An 18,886-nucleotide genomic window follows, 5' to 3' on the forward strand; every position below is an offset into this window, starting at 1 on the left:
ATTCCATCCGCATTGGAGCAGCGTGGTGGGATATGCTCTAAACCTTCTCCTCAAAGGGAGAGGAGGCCTTGGCCCAGCAGTGGGAAATTTACAGGCTGTTAATGTAATGTAATTGCATGGAGATTAAAATAAATAGAAACGTATTTGATTTAGTTGGTAATTTGATCTGTACGATCGTAACCCATACTGAGCTGATTTTGTACTCAGCCTACCCATAACAGATTCTATGTGAATCGAAGAATAAAACATATAAATTTATAAATATAACCGTGACTCATGGCCACTTTTACCTGATTGTGGCCAAATGACTATCGGAACTCATTCCTGTCCCGAAAATTAAACGGAATTTCTTTCAAACGAATTCAATTTAGCATTTTGTACCTTGTTACCTTGTAATAAGACTTGATGTTTATTATCACGGATGGTTTTATGTTCTTTGCAAATTCCCAAGCCTTTTTATAGCTATCTTTCCGATTGGCCAATCTTTTCTAATGCGCGCGCAATGTATTCCGGAATATTGTTCGTTTGCTTTCAAACGCTGTACATTGCGCTGTTTGATTAGCTTTCATTGTAAAGATCATTTGTGGACACAGAAATGTAATAATATAATTTCTATTGAATCGAAACTTTATTTTATATTGTAATCTTGCATTTCAGAAGAAACAGTCGTTTTGGGAAGTTTGGGCTCGCGTTAACCCGTTAAATTGTTTGAAATAAAGTATAAAAGTAATATTAAAAATACAAAATACTGAAGTAGATAACGAGCTACAAAATAAATATACAAAAAATGTGATTAAGTGTGTATAATTGAAGTGCCTTATGATATTTAATAGCAAAAAGGTTCGAATTAAATTTTATTTACTGTAAGATAATTTTAGCGCCTTATCACTAATAATAGCAAAAACATATAAAACAAGATTGCTACGTTTTTATTTAATATGTTTTAATAGGAATAATTCCAATTTTAATTATTAAAATGAATACACCACTACAAATCAAAAATATTCCATAAAACAATTGTTTTATTCGAATTCATGTAAAGATTAATTGAATTAAATAATAAACTAATTCAGGCAATGGCGTCATAGTCAATAGAGCGATAATAAATCACAATGGCCAACATAGGGAAGGTTCTGGCCACTATCAAGGCCGTCATCACTCGTCTCGTGTTTGCGTGTCATGGGATCATTGCAATCTGGCAAGTGACTGTATTTAAAGACAGTTTAGAATATTGGTATTTAGCTTCGCCGATTTTACTTTTAATATTCGAAGGCGTCTTCACATTGACAATTAAAGAGAACCAGGAGTGGAAATGGTGAGTGTGAACTGACCCTTATACATATATGTTTTTTTTAATTATGAGAAACAATCAAAGGTCAAATTTTGATTGCTTGCAAATTTTTAATAACGTTTCAATTTTCACATTTCTGATGCGAAAAGTTTTAATTTTTGTCACGCAAATGCAAGATAAATAGTTTTTTTTTTTAATATTTACATACTACCTAAGCTTCATTCATTTTATTTCATTGCTTACGAATTAAAAATAAATAATTATTATTAATGTAGAATCTCTATTGTTACTAGGGTGTTACATTTTAAAAGCTTTTATTTAACTTGCAATGTATGTATATATGTATGTGCGGGTGGAATCTTGCTACTCAATGTTGAAGCGGATATCTTTAAACGATTTGGCTGACATTTTGTATGCACGTTAAGTTTGGATGATAATACACGATAAGGTGCTTGACGTCATTATAATTCCAATATGGTGGAACATTCGAGATGGCAGAATAGTTATGTTTTATGCACTTCTGCAATATAGGTATCAAATGATAGGGCTCGATTTGAGTAATTCGAAAAATAATGTGACGTCATTATAAGTCCAATATGGTGGAATATTCGAGATGGCAGAATAGTTATTTTTTTATGCACTTATATAATATGGGTCACATGAAAGAGGTTGTCAAGAATAAATTGAAACAAAATGCAGGGCAGTACTGTCGATCACGCCGTTGTTTTTTCAGGCTAGAAGCTCTTTGCTTCAGGTCAAGCATACGTGGCCTTAAGTAGGGTAAAATCATTGGAATGTCTTGTTATTGAAGATTTAGACTGTTCGAAATTAACCGGCAAACGACCTTGCAACAATGATGCGTTGAATGAGATGAAGAGACTCAGAAACCTAGACAGTCGTAACTAAAAAGTAAAAAATAAATTCAAAGTAAAAGTACTTTTTAATAACGCGACAAGCTTTTATGATTAAATAAATTGTGTATAATGAGGTTATAAATTGATAGTTAAAATTTTAAAGGAAAATTTTATTTTCTTCTTTTTAGAGCATTTAAATAAAAGCTTTTTTAAAAAAGTATTTTTACTTTGAATTTATTCTTATTAATTTAGATATTGTAAGTGCAACAAAAAAAAAGCACAATTAATTTCGTGTAAATATGAAACATTTGAATAAATTTAAATTATTAACAATCAAATACAGTATTTATATTAACATTTTGAACTAATCGTTTGTTTATTTTTTAGTGTAGTCTTTGAATGATTCGAAACGCAATATTTTTTGCTTTAAAGTACAAATTTGCACAAGATTTTTTTAAATTTTTATATCTTAATAAAAAGAATATAAGAAAATAATAAAAATAAACATTCGTTTTAATGTATTATGAAAGAAGTCTACATTTTACATGCATTACAATGATTAATTTACTTTAATATTCATTAAAAAGTCGATAATTTATCAATTCGTGAATTATATTTGCTGTTGTTATCAAATAAAAGGACGCCATTTTTTATTTTTCCCGAATATGTCATTATGTAAAATCCCGCCAAAATACGTTTACTTTTTCAACAGATAGTAAAAACCTACTGCCAAATTAAAATATACATAAATAAAATTGGATCATAATACAAGTTAATTAATAATTACTATTTCTAAAATATAATATTACTATTTATTTAAATTTATAATTATCAAGAACTTTTTATTTAAAACATAACTTATGGCTTATTTTGAACGTAAACATTAAATTAACGCTTCTCACTATTACTAGTCAATAGCAACACTCAACAGTCTGAATCAGCTTTGCAGAACTATCGATAGTATTGACACGTGACGATATTATCAATACAATCGCTAACACCTTAACTATCGATAGTCTATCGACAGTCTATCGATAAAGGACTATCGATATGCAACACTAGTGAAGCCGGTGAAACAATGTGAATAATATTATACACTAAAACCTTCTTCGAAACGTCTTCTGGTATAATTTTATGAAGGTACTCGTATACTCATTTAACAGTTTCTTCAGTTAGGCGTTATAAAACAATATATCTTTATTTTGTTATCATAATAAGTGTGATTTTATTCTAAGTTCTACGCTAACCTACATTCGGCGGGTCAGTAGTTTTTACACGGAACGATTGTCATTCGACCCTTCACAACCGTTCATGGGCGTATAATAAACATTTCATAAGGTTTCTGTGAAAAATCACATTCTTTCAAAACTGACGACTATAAATGTTTTTATTTTTTATTTTACATTACAGTTAGTAAAATGTTTTTTGAATTTTTTGTATATATATATACGTATAAATATCAGTTGTTACAACAGCACCACCTACCCGGTATTCATTTTAAAGTTTATTTTTCTATTAGGTTGCATTTGAAAGAAATGGCCGACTAATTAGTACTCATTATTTTTCTACTGTTATACAATAGAGTATAAATGAATTATTCAAAAATTTAGTTATTTCCTTATTTAAATTAAGCATTTACGTCAATTAGTATATTTCGTTATGAGTTGCAATTGAATAAAACATTGTTAACCTAAAAAATATTATTCGACGGATTTAAATTCGAAAACATTTTAATAAAATCAATATGTTGTCTGTGGTATGTCTGATAAAGAATAAGCATAAATACCGTTAATTTATAAACCGGTAGATTATAAACTTTTAGAAATATGAACGGGGCATGATGTTTTTAATATAACGGACCTATTATATACTTACACAATAAATGAGCCTCACTTTTATAGGTAGGATCTTGTGCAAGCGACTGGGTAGGTACAACCCATTCATCATATAATATACCGCCAAGCAGCGAATCTTAGTATTATTATGAGTCAATGTAACTACAGGCACAAGGGACATAATATCTTAGCTCTCAAGGTTGGTGGTAACTCTATGGGCGGTGGTGACTACTTACTATCAATTGATCCATTTAGGTACCCGTCTACGTTACTATATAATAAAAAAAAAAACCGTTCTCCATTTTTCAAAGTAACCTCTCTAAATCATAACGCTGACGTTATTTATTATATCCGATAGATACACAACTAAAACATTAAAAATCGTTAGATAAATAACTTAATATATACTAATATTATGAGCAGGTACAATGTGTTTATTTTTATGTAGGGAATAATATTAAGAAATAATGATCAAAGACTAAAAAAAGATCTCTAGTAGAAGTCTAAATTAAATTTGACTTCAGTCAAAATCTTACGTTTCGTTTTAAATAGTCCCTTAATTTAAATTTAAAATTAATCGTGTGACATTATTCCGATTGATAAATCTTCTTAATGAATTACAATGAAATTATAATTTAATAACGACCCGGCTTTGCACATGTGCTATTAACATAAAGAAAATGTATAACCCTATAGCATTCGAGAATAACGTATACTCTATTCCAACCATAACAGGAGAAAAGCCCTTTGGCATTTTTCCTGTTATGGTTTACCGTTATAATACATTTTGAAACTCAATTAAATAACACTCTCATTTAAAAAATCATGGAGCTTGTTTTCGTTGATTTACGTGCAGAATCTATACTAATATCATAAAGAGATAAAATTTGTCTGTTTGTAGGGGTAATAATCGCCGGAACTAATGATCCAAATCTAAAATAAAACACCTACAGCCTATTTCAATGGAAGTAGGAAAAATATAAATTAACCTTAGATTTACGTATTTCACGAGATTTGTTAAGAGCTCAGCTATTTTAACTCCAAAATTACGATAAAATCTTCGTTAACGTTCAAAGAGCTTTTCGCAAACCAATAATGAATATCATAGATAATTCAAGCTCGACCAATAATATCGCGTTAATTCAATGTCAAATTTTGTTTATTTGTCTTTTGTCCTCTTATGGTTGGAATATATTATATGTATATTGGTGTTGTTAGAAAGTGACTCACCCTAGAACGTTTTCTATGTAAAGTTAAGGGATGATTCCTAATTAAGGGAGTGTTTACATGACGGCCGGAAGAACCATTAGAACGCCAACGAACATTAGCGATACAAGGATAATTAAGGTGATATTGTGTTATTTTTTTTGTATTTCAAATATTAAGGCTGCCTGCAAATGTTATTAAAATAATGAATGAGTAGGATACTTTACTTGGTGGTAGGGCTTTGCGTATGTCCTTGTGTATGACGTAACAGCACTACTTAGTAAAAAAAAATATATCAAAATATTCTTTATTCGAATAAGCTTTTACAAGTACTTTTGAATCGTCATTTGACAAACTATTTTAAGTAAAACTACCACCGGTTCGGAATGAACCGATAGAAAACTGCCAAGTCAGACCTTAGGCTACAATATATTCTCCCAAGTTATAAGAAGAAATTATATTTACCTAATAAATTAACATTTAGAACTAAGCATTGAACTTGGCTCCCATTTAGATCTCACTTCTTTTGTCGTTGAAGTCAACGACCAAGGTCTATATCATAATATTGAACTTGGCTCTCATTTCACATTTATGTTTTGACGGGATTGGTAACTACTGGATTTCTCATTTTCATTTGACTGAACCGGTGTGAGCTTTATATTTAATTCAATACTGTACCATGACAAGAAGGTACCCCGAGACGTCTAGGAGACATGGTTAATCCGGCACTCCTTGCAGGCCATTTAACCCAGAGTGCGTTAGTGGATTGAACTCTGGTGCCACGCAACAAGGGCTCTTGTCGATACTGGTCAAGACTGACACCATAGCCCAGAATGTCTTTAATAATATTTCTTGGGGGAGGAGAGATTGCCTGAGCACTGCTAGCGCCCGGCGCATTTTGTGCTGAACTCAGGGCCCCCAATTATTTTATCGCTATCGAATCGATGTATAATGGTTGCCTTCAAGCCGTTTTACTATTTTAAAAACGCAACGAACCAGTTGCGCTTTGGTCAAAGTTGGTAAACTCTATTCCAACAATAAACAACATTTGACAGCAAATTGACGCGATGTCATTGGTCGAGAGCTCGATGAATCTATGATATTCACTATGGATTTGCGAAAAAATGGCGTTGCGAACATCGACGGACCTGTTTTCGTAACTTTGAAAGTAAAATTAAAGTGGATATAAGTAGTTAAGTGTAATAGTGTTGTATTATAAATAAAGATATATTCATCAAGAACTGTTAGTAGTGCACACACACACAGCACAGCTGAGCTATAAGTAAATCGCATGAAATATGTAAATATAAGGTTTGTTTATCTTTATTCCTACTTCCATTGGAATAGGCTATACCTACGTCATTAAATCGGGATCGTATTGTAACCGATAATAAGTACAATTGATCCTCAGTTACGATTAAACTGAGGTTAATATTTGTAAGAAATAGTCGAAGTTGGATCGAATTGAATCGGGAACGTATCATTACCGTTATAAGAAAAATCGATGCCCGTCCCCCGATAGTATAAGATCTAATGTCTATTTATATAAAGTAAATTTAATTTTATATATAATTTGTATAAATCTTAAAGTAACACCCTGTAGATGTCTCACTGCTGAGCTAAGACCGCCTCTCCCTTTTAAAGAGAAGGTTTCAAGCATATTCACATGTGGCAGAATTTCGTTGAAATTAGACTCATGCAAAATTCCTCAAGATGTGTCCTTTGTATTGTAAACATAAATTAAGCACATGGAAATTCAGTGATGCTCACCTGGGCCTGAACCCGCAATCATCGGTTAACTTGCACGCGTTCTAACCACTGGGCTCTGTATGTGTATAACGCAAATCGCTTATCAAATTTTATAAATGCCGTTTCGCTGATAAAGATATACAGACATTTACTACCCTTTAGTTTCGTAATAAAATCCATGGTGTTAATGACCTCCAAACATTGGAGGTCGCGAAGGGTTGACATTTGTATCTTTTGTGAAAGCTCGCTCTACTAGAACGTACCATGATAGCTTAGGGTTAAATTAAACTACGCTGAGTAACTAAATTGCCTATTTGTTTATGTTTTGTAAATAAAACTAAATAAATTGATTTTGTTTAAACAAAAAACATAGATACATTATAATATATTACACAAATACGGCGTATTACGATAAAGATTATATTGATTATAAAATCGTGGCGTTAATATTTGTTCATTTTCACGTAGAATAAATAATAATAATTTAATTGTAATCAAGTATATATAAAAATACTTCTATACTAATATTATAAATGGGAAAGTAATTCTGTCTGTTTGTTACTACGACAGAATTTTATAAAATTTTCGTAAAGCATGTTCGAACGCCAAATAAAGACATGATCAACTAACATCTAACAACTAGCGTAGCACAATTTAATTAGTAAAACAGATAATAAATTTAACTTTACCTAACCCTTAAGTACCTAACACCTCACCCTTATAGTTGGAAACAGTGAAAACTTTTTTTGATATAAAGACTGAATACAACAATACCTTGTTCAAAAATTATCTAAATTGTGATATATGTAATATGAGCCGAGATGGCCCAGTGGTTAGAACGCGTGCATCTTAACCGATGATTTCGGGTTCAAACCCAGGCAGGCACCACTGAATTTACATGTGCTTAATTTGTTTATAATTCATCTCGTGCTCGGCGGTGAAGGAAAACATCGTGAGGAAACCTGCATGTGTCTAATTTCAACGAAATTCTGCCACATGTGTATTCCACCAACCCGCATTGGAGCAGCGTGGTGGAATATGCTTCATACCTTCTCCTCAACGGGAGAGGAGGCCTTAGCCCAGCAGTGGGAAATTTACAGGCTGATTATGTTATGTTATGTTTATGTAATAAAGCACTTGGTGGTAGGGCTTTTTGCAAGTCCGTCTGGGTAGGTACCAGCCACTCATCAGATATTCTACCGCCAAACAACAGTACTCAGTATTGTTGTGTTCCGTTTTGAAGGGTGAATGAGCCAGTGTAACTACAGGCACAAGGGACGTAACATCTTAGTGCCCAAGGTTGGTGGTGCATTGGTTATGTAAGGAATGGTTAATTTTTCTTACAACGTCTATGAGTGGCGGTGACCACTTACCATCAGGTGGCCCATTTGCTCGTCCGCCTACCGACATAAAAAAAAAAAAACAATTGTTTTCATTTTGTCCCCAGGTTTTGTCCGTCGGTATTTATCTATCTCGGATTGGTCGTGCCTGCGATATGGCTGCTCGAACTACACAAGGTCGACCTCCGTTTGCAGAAGAAGACGAATATTACCTACATAGAGGTAAGAAGTAGAGATTTTATGGACCTGTAATTCGGATCTTTGCGATGGTTTTCTTCACGCACGAGATGGATTATAAACAGACGACCAAAGAAACGATGGATGGATTGTGTGAAAGACGATATGGTTAGAAAGAATGTTACTTGTGGGTGACGTCCGACAGAGAAGTATGGATGGAGAAGACATGCTGCGATGATCCCAGGTGAAATTGGGATAAGGGCAGGAGGATGATGAAATACATACATAAAATCTGTGCGTGTCCGGATTTATAAACACTGGGCCATCTCGACAATATTTTTTTAATGAAAACGCAATATTTTAGTACCAGAAAGAACAATGATGAGGCACAGTACAATATTATTACTTCTATAATAATTTCTATTGTAAAATAGTAGTGCAAGATCGTATTATTTTTTTACAAGTAAAACCTATTCCTGAGGCTGAACTCTCTCGATCGTGTCAAATTTGCCGTCCCATAATACTTATTTACTTTCAGGTAGGATACATTGTATTATCAACAAAACAAAATAACTTTTAATAAATTTATTACGAGAACTTATTCATTAATAAAAAATACTTTTATTAATTTCTGGCTTGCGAATATTATTTCCAAACGGCGTAACAATGATGTCTGCCGGTATTTCCCGCCAAAAATGATTAAAATTAAAACTAACCTGACAGATTGACGTAATGACGTTCGGATACTTACACTAATTCTCTTTATAGTATATAATTGTATTCGACTTATATAACTTTGTATTTCAAATGTTAGAAAAGTGTAACAACTGTGTTTCTTGACAGTTCTCGGTAGAATATACGTTCCGTAGCTTAAGATCGCTTAATACAGTTGTTTAAAATGACGATTCAAAAGTGCTTGTAAAAGCCTACTTGAATAAAGCGTATTTTGATTTTGATTGGATTATGAGAGTGCCGGAATAGAGAGTGCATGTGTCTTTGTGCACACAACTGTGCACTATATGTCCTGCGTAGTTGGCTGGTCGCCCTTGAGATTATCCGCCATGAAGAACTAGGTCATCATCAAGATTATCTTACTTTTTAGTTCATTTGAGTGATTAAGTTGAATGTTCTAGACGGAGATTCCAATCCCTGGCGCAACGAAGATCCCGACGGATATGTGGGTGACCTTGATAGAGCAGTTCTTGATGCTGACCCTCATCGTGGGCAGATGGCTACTGCCCAAGGGTGACCTGACTAGAGACCAGCTCAGTCAATTACTTCTGGTGTATATTGGTAAGTTTTGATATACTTTTTCACTATAATAAATATTAATTTCGTATATTATATTTCTATTATATATGTATATATATGTCATATAACATACTATAATCGTATTTGTATCCTCTTCCAATGGAAGGAGACGAACCATAGATTTACATATTACATGTGTTTTGTTTATAGTTCTTGATTACTATATCTCTGTTTATAATACAACACTATTACAATTAAATACTCATACACTTTAATTTTACTTCCAAAAGTTCGAAATTTGAATGATATGACGTCAATTAAATGTCAAAGCTGTTTACGTGCCTTTACATATCCTGTGGTTGGAATGGGTTGGGGGGGGATAGTGGCATTTTTGTCGAATGTGCTCCAACGTCACATCGTTTATTTTTGAACTAATACATTTTTATTGATATTATATACTAAAATCTTTTGCCAAACGCGTTGCCTCTTAATACAGTTCTGCCCGTTCTTGGGGTTCAATTGTGCTCCGTACCAAATATCATCAAAATCGGTTCAGTAGTTCAGTATCACAGTGTAACAGACGGAGTTACTTTCGCATTTATGTAAGTATAGATATTACTTCATAGTCGGATGTGTTTTGACATTGAAATGTTTGATTAATAGAGTTATTTTATTATAGGTACGGCGGCAGATATAATCGAGTTTTTCGATTCATTCAAAGATGAAAAAGTTGCCACTGAGAAAGTCCTCGTGTTGTTGACGCTGGCGATCTGGTCGTGGTCTCTCGTGCAGTTCACGGTCGTTCTAACTGCGACGAAGTCCAGGAAAACCCGTGGGACAGCCAATAGGTCTGACATGTACGTATGTAGAGCACGCATGCTACATGCACAAGTACACCGCATGCGGATGAAGGGGAGACATGTTCTTTGTGGAGTTGTTTTTTTTTCAAATTAATATCATTGTCATTTTGACTTTTTTTTTTTTTGTCGTTTAGTGATCAGAAAGAACATTGCATACAGCCTAAAAATGCATATTGAGAAAAGAATTATTGATAATAAAATAAGAAAAACAGCTGTGTATTTAAATTAAATGTTTTATTAATAAATTCTTTATAAAGAAATAACAGATTATGTCAATAATTTTTTTTTTTTTTAATTAAATATTGTCACCGAATTTCTTAGCAACAAAATAATGTCTCTGCTACAACCGACTTCAAACATACATACATATCATTGTATACAAATAAACATATAGATTTAAGGTGTACATATTAAAGAAAGATTCGTGACAAAAGTACTCTTGAAACTTGTTAGTATAGGATCAAAACTTGCAACTGAATTTTAAGGCAGCTCCACACATCCGAACTGAAATTTCGTACAAATTGTTTGATTCTGGTTATAATAAAATTGTATTCCAAATGCATGTTAATACAAGGATTAAAACAAAGGTTATCATTTTCTCTTTATGGTACTGATAGGCGGATGCACAAATAGGTCACCTGATGGTAAGTGGTCACCACCGTCCATAGACATTGACGCTGAAAGAATTATCAACGATTCCTTACATCGCCATGTAATTATATCTTCTACCGAATTTTTCACGGGGAATGTTTCGAAGAATTTTTTGGATTAATCCCGGCTGCTGAATTTCACCTTCGGACATCTCGTCAAAATTCCAAGTTTCACTCGCACCACCTTTTTTAAGACATTTTCTGCCTCGCACAACCATTCTGTGGAACCAGCTTTCGCTGGCAGTTTTTCCGAACCGATACGATTTGGGAACCTTCAAGAAAAGAGCGTACTCCTTCCTTCCCCCGGTGTTGCAGATGTCCATGGGCGGCGGTAGTCACTTTCCATCAGGTGAGCCTCCTGCTCGTTTACCACCTTTCACATAAAAAATGTTATGTTCCTGTAATTATACTGGCTCACTCACACTAGTAAACGGACACACAACAATACTACCTATTGCTGTCTGTCGGTAGAATATCTGAGCACCTACCCAGACGAGAATATTTTAATTTTTCCACCTTGTACACATACTATCAAATATAAATAAAACGAAAAACTTGCTCGTTGTGGATTTAATATTCGGTTAAATTGTGGTTTTGTCACGGAGACGTTTCTGCTTCGAATATCCAATAATTTTATTCATCATACATAAGGACCATCAAAATATATAACATATATATCTTTGCGTCACGGATCTTAATAACACATTCACTATGACATAATAGCCACGCTTTTCACAGCCTTAAGTGTTGTATATTAATATTACATAGTACAGTCGCCTCACTCAATGTCTAACACTATAAACAAACTATTCGTGAACTTTATAATACGTTATTTATCGAGGAATCCTCGATGTTTTGATGAGGTTCTTTCACGAGTAGAGATTATAAGGAAGCGTTTATTGTGTTAAATTTTTTGGAACGAAGTCCTTTAACGCGGCTCACAGTAGAGTGAACTTTAAATCGTCTCCTTGCTAACAATCCCTCCCTTTCCCACTCTTTCTTTCTATGATATACGACTCAATATAGCATTATTCAAACTTATTTTTCTGTAATAGGCTATTTGACAATGCGAAAAATGAAGTGTCAATTATTGTAATCAGTATATATTATAAGTTTAAAAATTGTTATTTATCAAGGAAAGTTGAAAATAATAATTAATTTATTCAATAATCCATAAATAAAAATGCATTTTTTTTAAACGCTTGTCACGTAACACAAAACGCTCCTGATTGGTCGGGCTTATGATGACGTCACTTGCTTGTTAACCTCGTTTGCCTACATATGTGGATTACAGTGCCACAGATTACACTACAGGCAAGTGACGTCACCGACCCCATTGCAACGCCATATTGTCAAAGTAGCGTTTTCGCGCGCTATTTAAATATGGAATTTTTAATTTGACATTTTTCAGCAAATATGTACTAGAATTTAAAAAAAAAACAATTTTACTGGGTTCCTTAACCTCTACTAAATAATATGAAATGGATTTTAAAAACCAGTCAAATAGTCTTAATTCAATCAAACGTTGTTAATTCATTTATTTATTTTTGTGTCAGTTACGTCTGTATGTAATACGTAAATCATAGTGAAAGAAACTTCGTTCCAATTGGGTGTCTCACGGCGCCTCTGTTTATATTTATTGGATAATCCCTCATTATGAACGTCGGTATTTTCCGTTACTGTCTAGTTCTGACATGACAAAATAAATTAAAACTGTAATAGTCCATAACTATATTATTGCTGGTCTGTCACCTTTTGAAGGAGGATTTGGAAATTAATCCACGGCTCAATTGCTGATTGGTGGATTCAAGTGACAGTTCTTTCGTTCTGCAAGTTGAACACGATGTTTTCCTTCAGAAATTCTGTGCACGAGACTGCGACTGAGAATATTAGTTTAAGATTCCCGTGTTCTCGGGCAGGATTAGATTTAGAGGATCCAGGGTAATTCGACTCCTACACTAGACTTTTCTAAAACAAAAATAATCTCAATTCGGAAAAGTAAACACGCTTCATTTCTACGCTAATTAATACTTATATAAAAGATTTATAATTAAGATGCTAAAACTTTTAAATATTAAAGGTGTGATAAGCCTATTAAATTTATTTAGAAAATAGTTAGGAAACTTTTGGTGCCTCCGAGCCCTCGGACCTCTAAATCCGGCCCTGCCATTGAGCTCTATAAATTCAAAATCACAATCAAAATATTCTTAAAGCCAGTTGGCTCAAAGAGCACTTTTGAATCGCCGTGTTGAATTAAATGTCAAGCTACAACCGATTCGGAAAGTAGATTCTGATGAGAAGAACCGGCAAGAAACTCAGTAGTTAACCTTTTCCACAATTTTAACTACAGACTGTATCAGTACAACACCGTATATCCTGCCTAGAAATCAACAAAAATGAACTCCACGCTTTTTTATCTTTAACATAATGTCGTTTTGATAAATATACCTTATTTATCAATGTTTTTTTGACAGCAGCTTCAATTTTTTTAATGATTACATATGTTCACAGGAACACAAGCACGGCGTGCTGTTGCTCCATCGAAGTCTGCGCTATAATAATGAATATAGCGTTGCAAGACGCGCCATTTTTAGCTTTCCGTCTTCTCATCATCGCTCACTATAAGATTATTAACTACATGAACATCTTCTTTACTTGCAAGAATACGTTGGTGAGTATATCGATGTGTTTGTTGATGTTCTCCTACAGGTCTGTCTCAATACTGGATACAAGATTCTTGCACGGAAGCCGCGTTAAAGACGCCTCACCGATGATGGCCACGGTGATGGATGGTCCGATATTTTGAAGTGATAACTTCTTATGGGAGGGTAAATCGCTTCGTTACGTAACGCGTTACGGCGCCAGTCTGTTTGACTTCTCTTTATCTTATACATACGTCAACGATTAGTTTAAGTTATAACTTCTGTCGGGCGTTCCAAGACGCACACGTATCTATTGTTTGGGGGGAGGAGAGACCACTGTTTACACTCGGGTCCTTTTTGTGCTTAAGATTGTGTTTTGGCAATGGTAAATTCGACGTAGAATAGCCAATATCTAGCTTAGATGCTGGTAAAGCTGGTAAGAACCCCTCATTTTGTAGCTATTCAGCTAGCCAGCAGACCAACGAGCTGTGTCTGGTTTTCTAAGTGCAATTTCTTTAATTGTGATACGAGTTACTTTCGTACAAGACCCTCTATGTAGGTACCACCCACTCATCATATATTCTACCGCCAATTGTTGTGTTCCGGCCTTGAAAGATAAGTGAGCCACTGCAACTAGAGGCACAAGGGACGTATTAACTTAGTTCCCAAGGTTGGTGGTGTATTGGAGATCTAAGGAATGATTAATATACCTTACTAATGTCTATGAGCAGCGGTCACCACATACCAACAGCCAGCCATTTGCAGTCGCACCAGATGTACCAAGAAACAGCCTAACTTTGTAGTGCTTAAAGTAGTTTGATTGTTTGAGAAAATATTTATATTTCTCGCAGTTATAATGCCCGCCACAGTTGTGAATTATCTTCTGGCCCATTTACCCGATCGCCTACCTATGTCATAAAACTATCCCTGATCAATTTCAGCTCACGATAATAAATAAAAGATTTTTTTTTATATATCCTATTTATATATTCATATATCTTCAGGTGATATTGCTGCAGATATACCGACTGTATGTCTTGCATCTGGAGAGAGTCGATGAAGGGAACAGCGGCTCCGTTTATAAAAAGAAACGGAAACATAAGTCGAACGATAGGAAGGAAAGAGAAAAAAAACAAAGGTGAGTGTGTTTTGTTTATACATATAATAAAATTGAAGTGTCTGTTTGTAATATTAAAGTAAACCATTTTTACTGAATGCATATATATGTATACACGGTACGTATACCTAAATAACATTTTTTACAATTTTTGTCTGTTTGTCTGTCTGTCCGTTTGTTCCGGATAATCTCTGGAACGACTGGACCGATTTTGACGGGACTTTCACTGGCAGATAGCTGATGAATTAAGGAGTAACTTAGGCTACTTTTATTTTAGAATTATATGTAAAATAATAATTAAGTCACGCTTTTTTATTAAATTCAAACGAACAAAGTCGCGGGCACAGCTAGTCTTTAATATAACGCTATCGACAAATTTTATATATATGATTACTAGTCTTTGTATTCGGCTTCCCTCGCATTGTAGGGGTTGGTCGTCATGTGACAAACATCAAAATCAGTTCAGTGATTCGGTTGTTAAATCGTAACACACAGATGTACTTTAACATTTATAATGTTAGGATAGATTCCAAACAGTGGATGAGTAAGATGATTAAACTACATTTGACTTCGAGTTGAAGCGATATCATAAATAATAATGTTAATAATAATTTATTTACACACCCAAGAAAACCAAAGTACACAATTTTTATGCTTATTAACTAAATCTAGGACTTTCACATTAGCATCAAAAGTATGTAAATTGTCAGATCAGAGTCAGCGATTGCTCAACAATTCATTGCATACTAGATTTCTAATTAGGATAAAACTTTAAAAGCGTTATAAAAAAACAAAGTTACATATAAAAAAAAGAAATGTAAACAAAAAAGTAAAATAATACATTTAAAAATAGAGTGTGTTTGTGTGTGAGTGTGTTTGTGTGTGAGTGTGTGTGTGTGTATAATTGTGTGTGTGTGTGTGTGTGTGTGCATGTACGCATTTATAATTATAATTATACTCATCATGCCTATAGTTAATTTGTTTTATTTTAAAAGATTTTCTGTTTCGAAATGTGGCTATTTCAGAAGACAATCATTAGTCGAGAACTTGTATAATCTATTAATCTATGATATTCATTAATTCACTAGTGAGCCGAGATGGCCCAGTGGTAAGAACGTGTGCATCTTAACCGATGATTGCGGGTTCAAACCCAGGCAGGCACCACTGAATTTTCATGTGCTATATTCATCTCGTGCTCGGCGGTGAAGGAAAACATCGTGAGGAAACCCGCATGTATCTAATTTCAACGAAATTCTGCCACATGTGTATCCACCAACCCGCTTTGGAGCAGCGTGGTGGAATATCCTCCAAACCTTCTGCTCAAAGGGAGAGGAGGCCTTAGCCCAGCAGTGGGAAGTTTACGGGCTGTTAATGTTAATATTAATTCACTATGGATTCGCGAATAAATGGCGCTATGAATGTCAAGGAAGTTGTTAACGGAACTTGAAGTGAAATCAAAGTGGATATAAGTATTGAAGTGGACTAGTGTTGTTTCTCTCTATGATAGTGATATCATTTCTTATGCGGATGATAATACATATTTTTTGTTGGGAATTTCTGGGACGACAGGGTTTTGTTTCTGTTAATTCTTGGCTTAACATCCATTTTCTAAAATTAAATTTACTAACTATTCTATCCGCCCAATCATTTTGAAGAGCTCCAGCCGTAGATGTGCAGAAAAATAAAGAGGATTCTTGATTGCAATTTACTAAAGTGTTACGATTTAACAAGGAATAATTTTTTGGGAGCGGACGTTGGCCGGTTAGAGAAAAAATAATTTGAAAACATAAACAAAATTAAAGTGAATTGTTTTAGAAAACTTAACTGAACGAATGTCTAGTATTTCACATTAAAAATTTCATTTAAATAAGGTCCCATAATTTCGGCGCCTAATATAGACGAGTGACTTGCAGTTTACAATGAAATTAAATCGAAACAAAACCTGTCATAGGTATCGAAATTCCTAAAAATCTTTTCTAAAATCTTTTGAATAAACGCGAAGTTTTGCGGGAATCCCGCTAATACAGAATAAATAATGTTATAGTATCAGGATGTTTAAATCGATTGGCTTGACTATAGTAGTTGTGCACGTATAACCAACTACTTAGTATTTGTCCCCCCCCCCCCTCACACGTGATAAAACCGCGGTCGGAAGCCAGTATTATTATATAAATATAACTATATCAATTTAGTCACATTATTTTGATGACCTCCGTGGTCGAGTTGTGTTATGGGTACACCGGTTTTCATGAGTACGCCACTCCGAGGTCCCGGGTTCGATTCCCGGCCGGATTCGAGTCGATGTAGAAAAAGTTCATTAGTTTTCTATGTTGTCTTGGGTCTGGGTGTTTGTGGTATCGTCGTTATTTCTGATTTTCTATAAGACTTTAGCTACTTACATTGGGATCAGAGTAATGTATGTGATGTTGTACAATATTTATAATTCATAATTTCCAGAGATATTAAATCGAAGAAGAATAAAAGGAGACACGAAATCGGTGAAACTTCTATTTCCGTGATAAGCGACCCGAGGAGACAAGATCGAGTTGAGAGCGGACGCATTCGGTAAGTACCTACTGTTCATCACAATAACATATAAATCTATACATACATATAAATATTATATACATAGCTATATAGTTATATATAATAAAATTGGAGTGTCTGTTTGTACCTAATATTAAAATAACCGCTTTTTAACATTATTTTAATTTTTGTCTGTTTGTTTGTTCCGGCTAATCTCTGAAACGGCTGGACCGATTTTGACGGGACTTTCACTGGCAGATAGCTGATGAAATGAGGAGTAGCTTAGCTAGTTATTAATAAAACTACATATAACAGCTCGTCTTGTTGCCTCCACTGAGGACAGGGCTGATTGGTTTTCCCCCCAGAGGATCGAAATCACACCAACGGAGAAATATTGCAAGCATTTTTGTTTGAATTCCTTGCGATCATCATTTGTAAAGTACTTAATTATTTTTTATTTTTATATGTAAATTTGTGGCCTTAATGTTGTTAATTTAAAAAAAAGTTAAGATATTTCTGAAAAAAACACGTGATCGTATCGGGCCGCCTGACAGAAGTGGCAACTTAAACCAATCTAAGTGGAACTAATAATAGAAATTGTTTAACTTGAGAAAAGCTTCGGTTATTACTTAAATTTTATTTATATTAATATGAAAAAGTAAGGAAAGATTTTTTTTAATGAAATATTTTATTAATTATCATCATTAGATAGTATAAAACAAAGTCGCTTACCGCTGTCTGTCCCTATGTATGCTTAGATCTTTAAAATTACACAACGGATTTTGATGCGGTTTTTTAATAGATAGATTGATTCAAGGGGATGGTTTATATGTATAATACATGCACAATATAGTAGAGAAACACAGATAATTTTAGAGGTTTCTAATGTGATTTAAATAAACACATTTTTTGCGCTTACATTGTAAACTCTGGCTGAACCCTACGAGATAGTTCGATTAAATGTACTACAGAATTGTACACCTTAAAAGTGTCTACAAAAAAGTCCGCGCTTGTAGGTTCTAGTAGGGTCCAGCCACCACCACTCATCAGATGTTCTACCGCCAAACAGCAATACTTATTGTCGTGTCCCGGTTTGAAGGGTAAGTGAGCTAGTGTAACTACAGGCAGAAAGTAAACATCTTAGCTCCCAAGGTTGGTGCGTCTTAGAGCGCCAATGTCTGTGTTGGTGGTGAGTATCAGTCCATTTGCCGTACGCCTATCTATAAAATAATAAACCCAACCAAGCACCAATGTATTTTCATGTGCTTAATTTGTGTTTATAATTCATCTCGTGCTCGGTGAAGGAAAACATCGTAAGGAATCCTGGGAAGCTGACGTAGATCGCCAGTAAATTGTGTTTTGATTTTGCAAAGTCGATTCACGCGATT

At 34.1% G+C, this 18,886-nt stretch overlaps 2 protein-coding genes across 2 annotated transcripts in view; both read left to right on the top strand.

Moving 5' to 3' along the window:
- LOC113392148 (zinc finger protein 175-like) overlaps positions 1 to 12,300 on the top strand; it is a 479,450-nt gene extending 467,150 nt beyond the window's left edge. The window contains exon 3 of the mRNA XM_064220043.1: positions 12,269 to 12,300. The gene's annotated coding sequence lies outside the window, so the exon portion shown is untranslated. The remainder of the gene's footprint in view (positions 1 to 12,268) is intronic.
- LOC113400655 (transmembrane protein 26) lies at positions 1,113 to 18,521 on the top strand. The gene is made up of 8 exons (XM_064220063.1): positions 1,113 to 1,315; positions 8,383 to 8,497; positions 9,586 to 9,745; positions 10,383 to 10,560; positions 13,725 to 13,884; positions 14,860 to 14,993; positions 17,430 to 17,537; positions 18,515 to 18,521. Exons 1-8 carry the CDS (start codon positions 1,113 to 1,115, stop codon positions 18,519 to 18,521), a joined length of 1,065 nt encoding a protein of 354 aa, XP_064076133.1.
- Positions 18,522 to 18,886: the final 365 nt, after the last annotated feature.

Source organism: Vanessa tameamea, chromosome 31 (genome assembly GCF_037043105.1).
Source record: "Vanessa tameamea isolate UH-Manoa-2023 chromosome 31, ilVanTame1 primary haplotype, whole genome shotgun sequence".
Classification (NCBI taxonomy): Eukaryota; Metazoa; Arthropoda; class Insecta; order Lepidoptera; family Nymphalidae; genus Vanessa; species Vanessa tameamea.

Excerpts from the sequence above, each read along its gene's own strand:
- LOC113400655 (XM_064220063.1), top strand. The coding sequence starts at position 1,113 with ATGGCCAACATAGGGAAGGTTCTGGCCACTATCAAGGCCGTCATCACT. Across the intron at positions 8,498-9,585 it reads CGAATATTACCTACATAGAG|ACGGAGATTCCAATCCCTGG; the intron begins GTAAGAAGTAGA and ends TGAATGTTCTAG. Across the intron at positions 10,561-13,724 it reads ACAGCCAATAGGTCTGACAT|GAACACAAGCACGGCGTGCT; the intron begins GTACGTATGTAG and ends ATATGTTCACAG.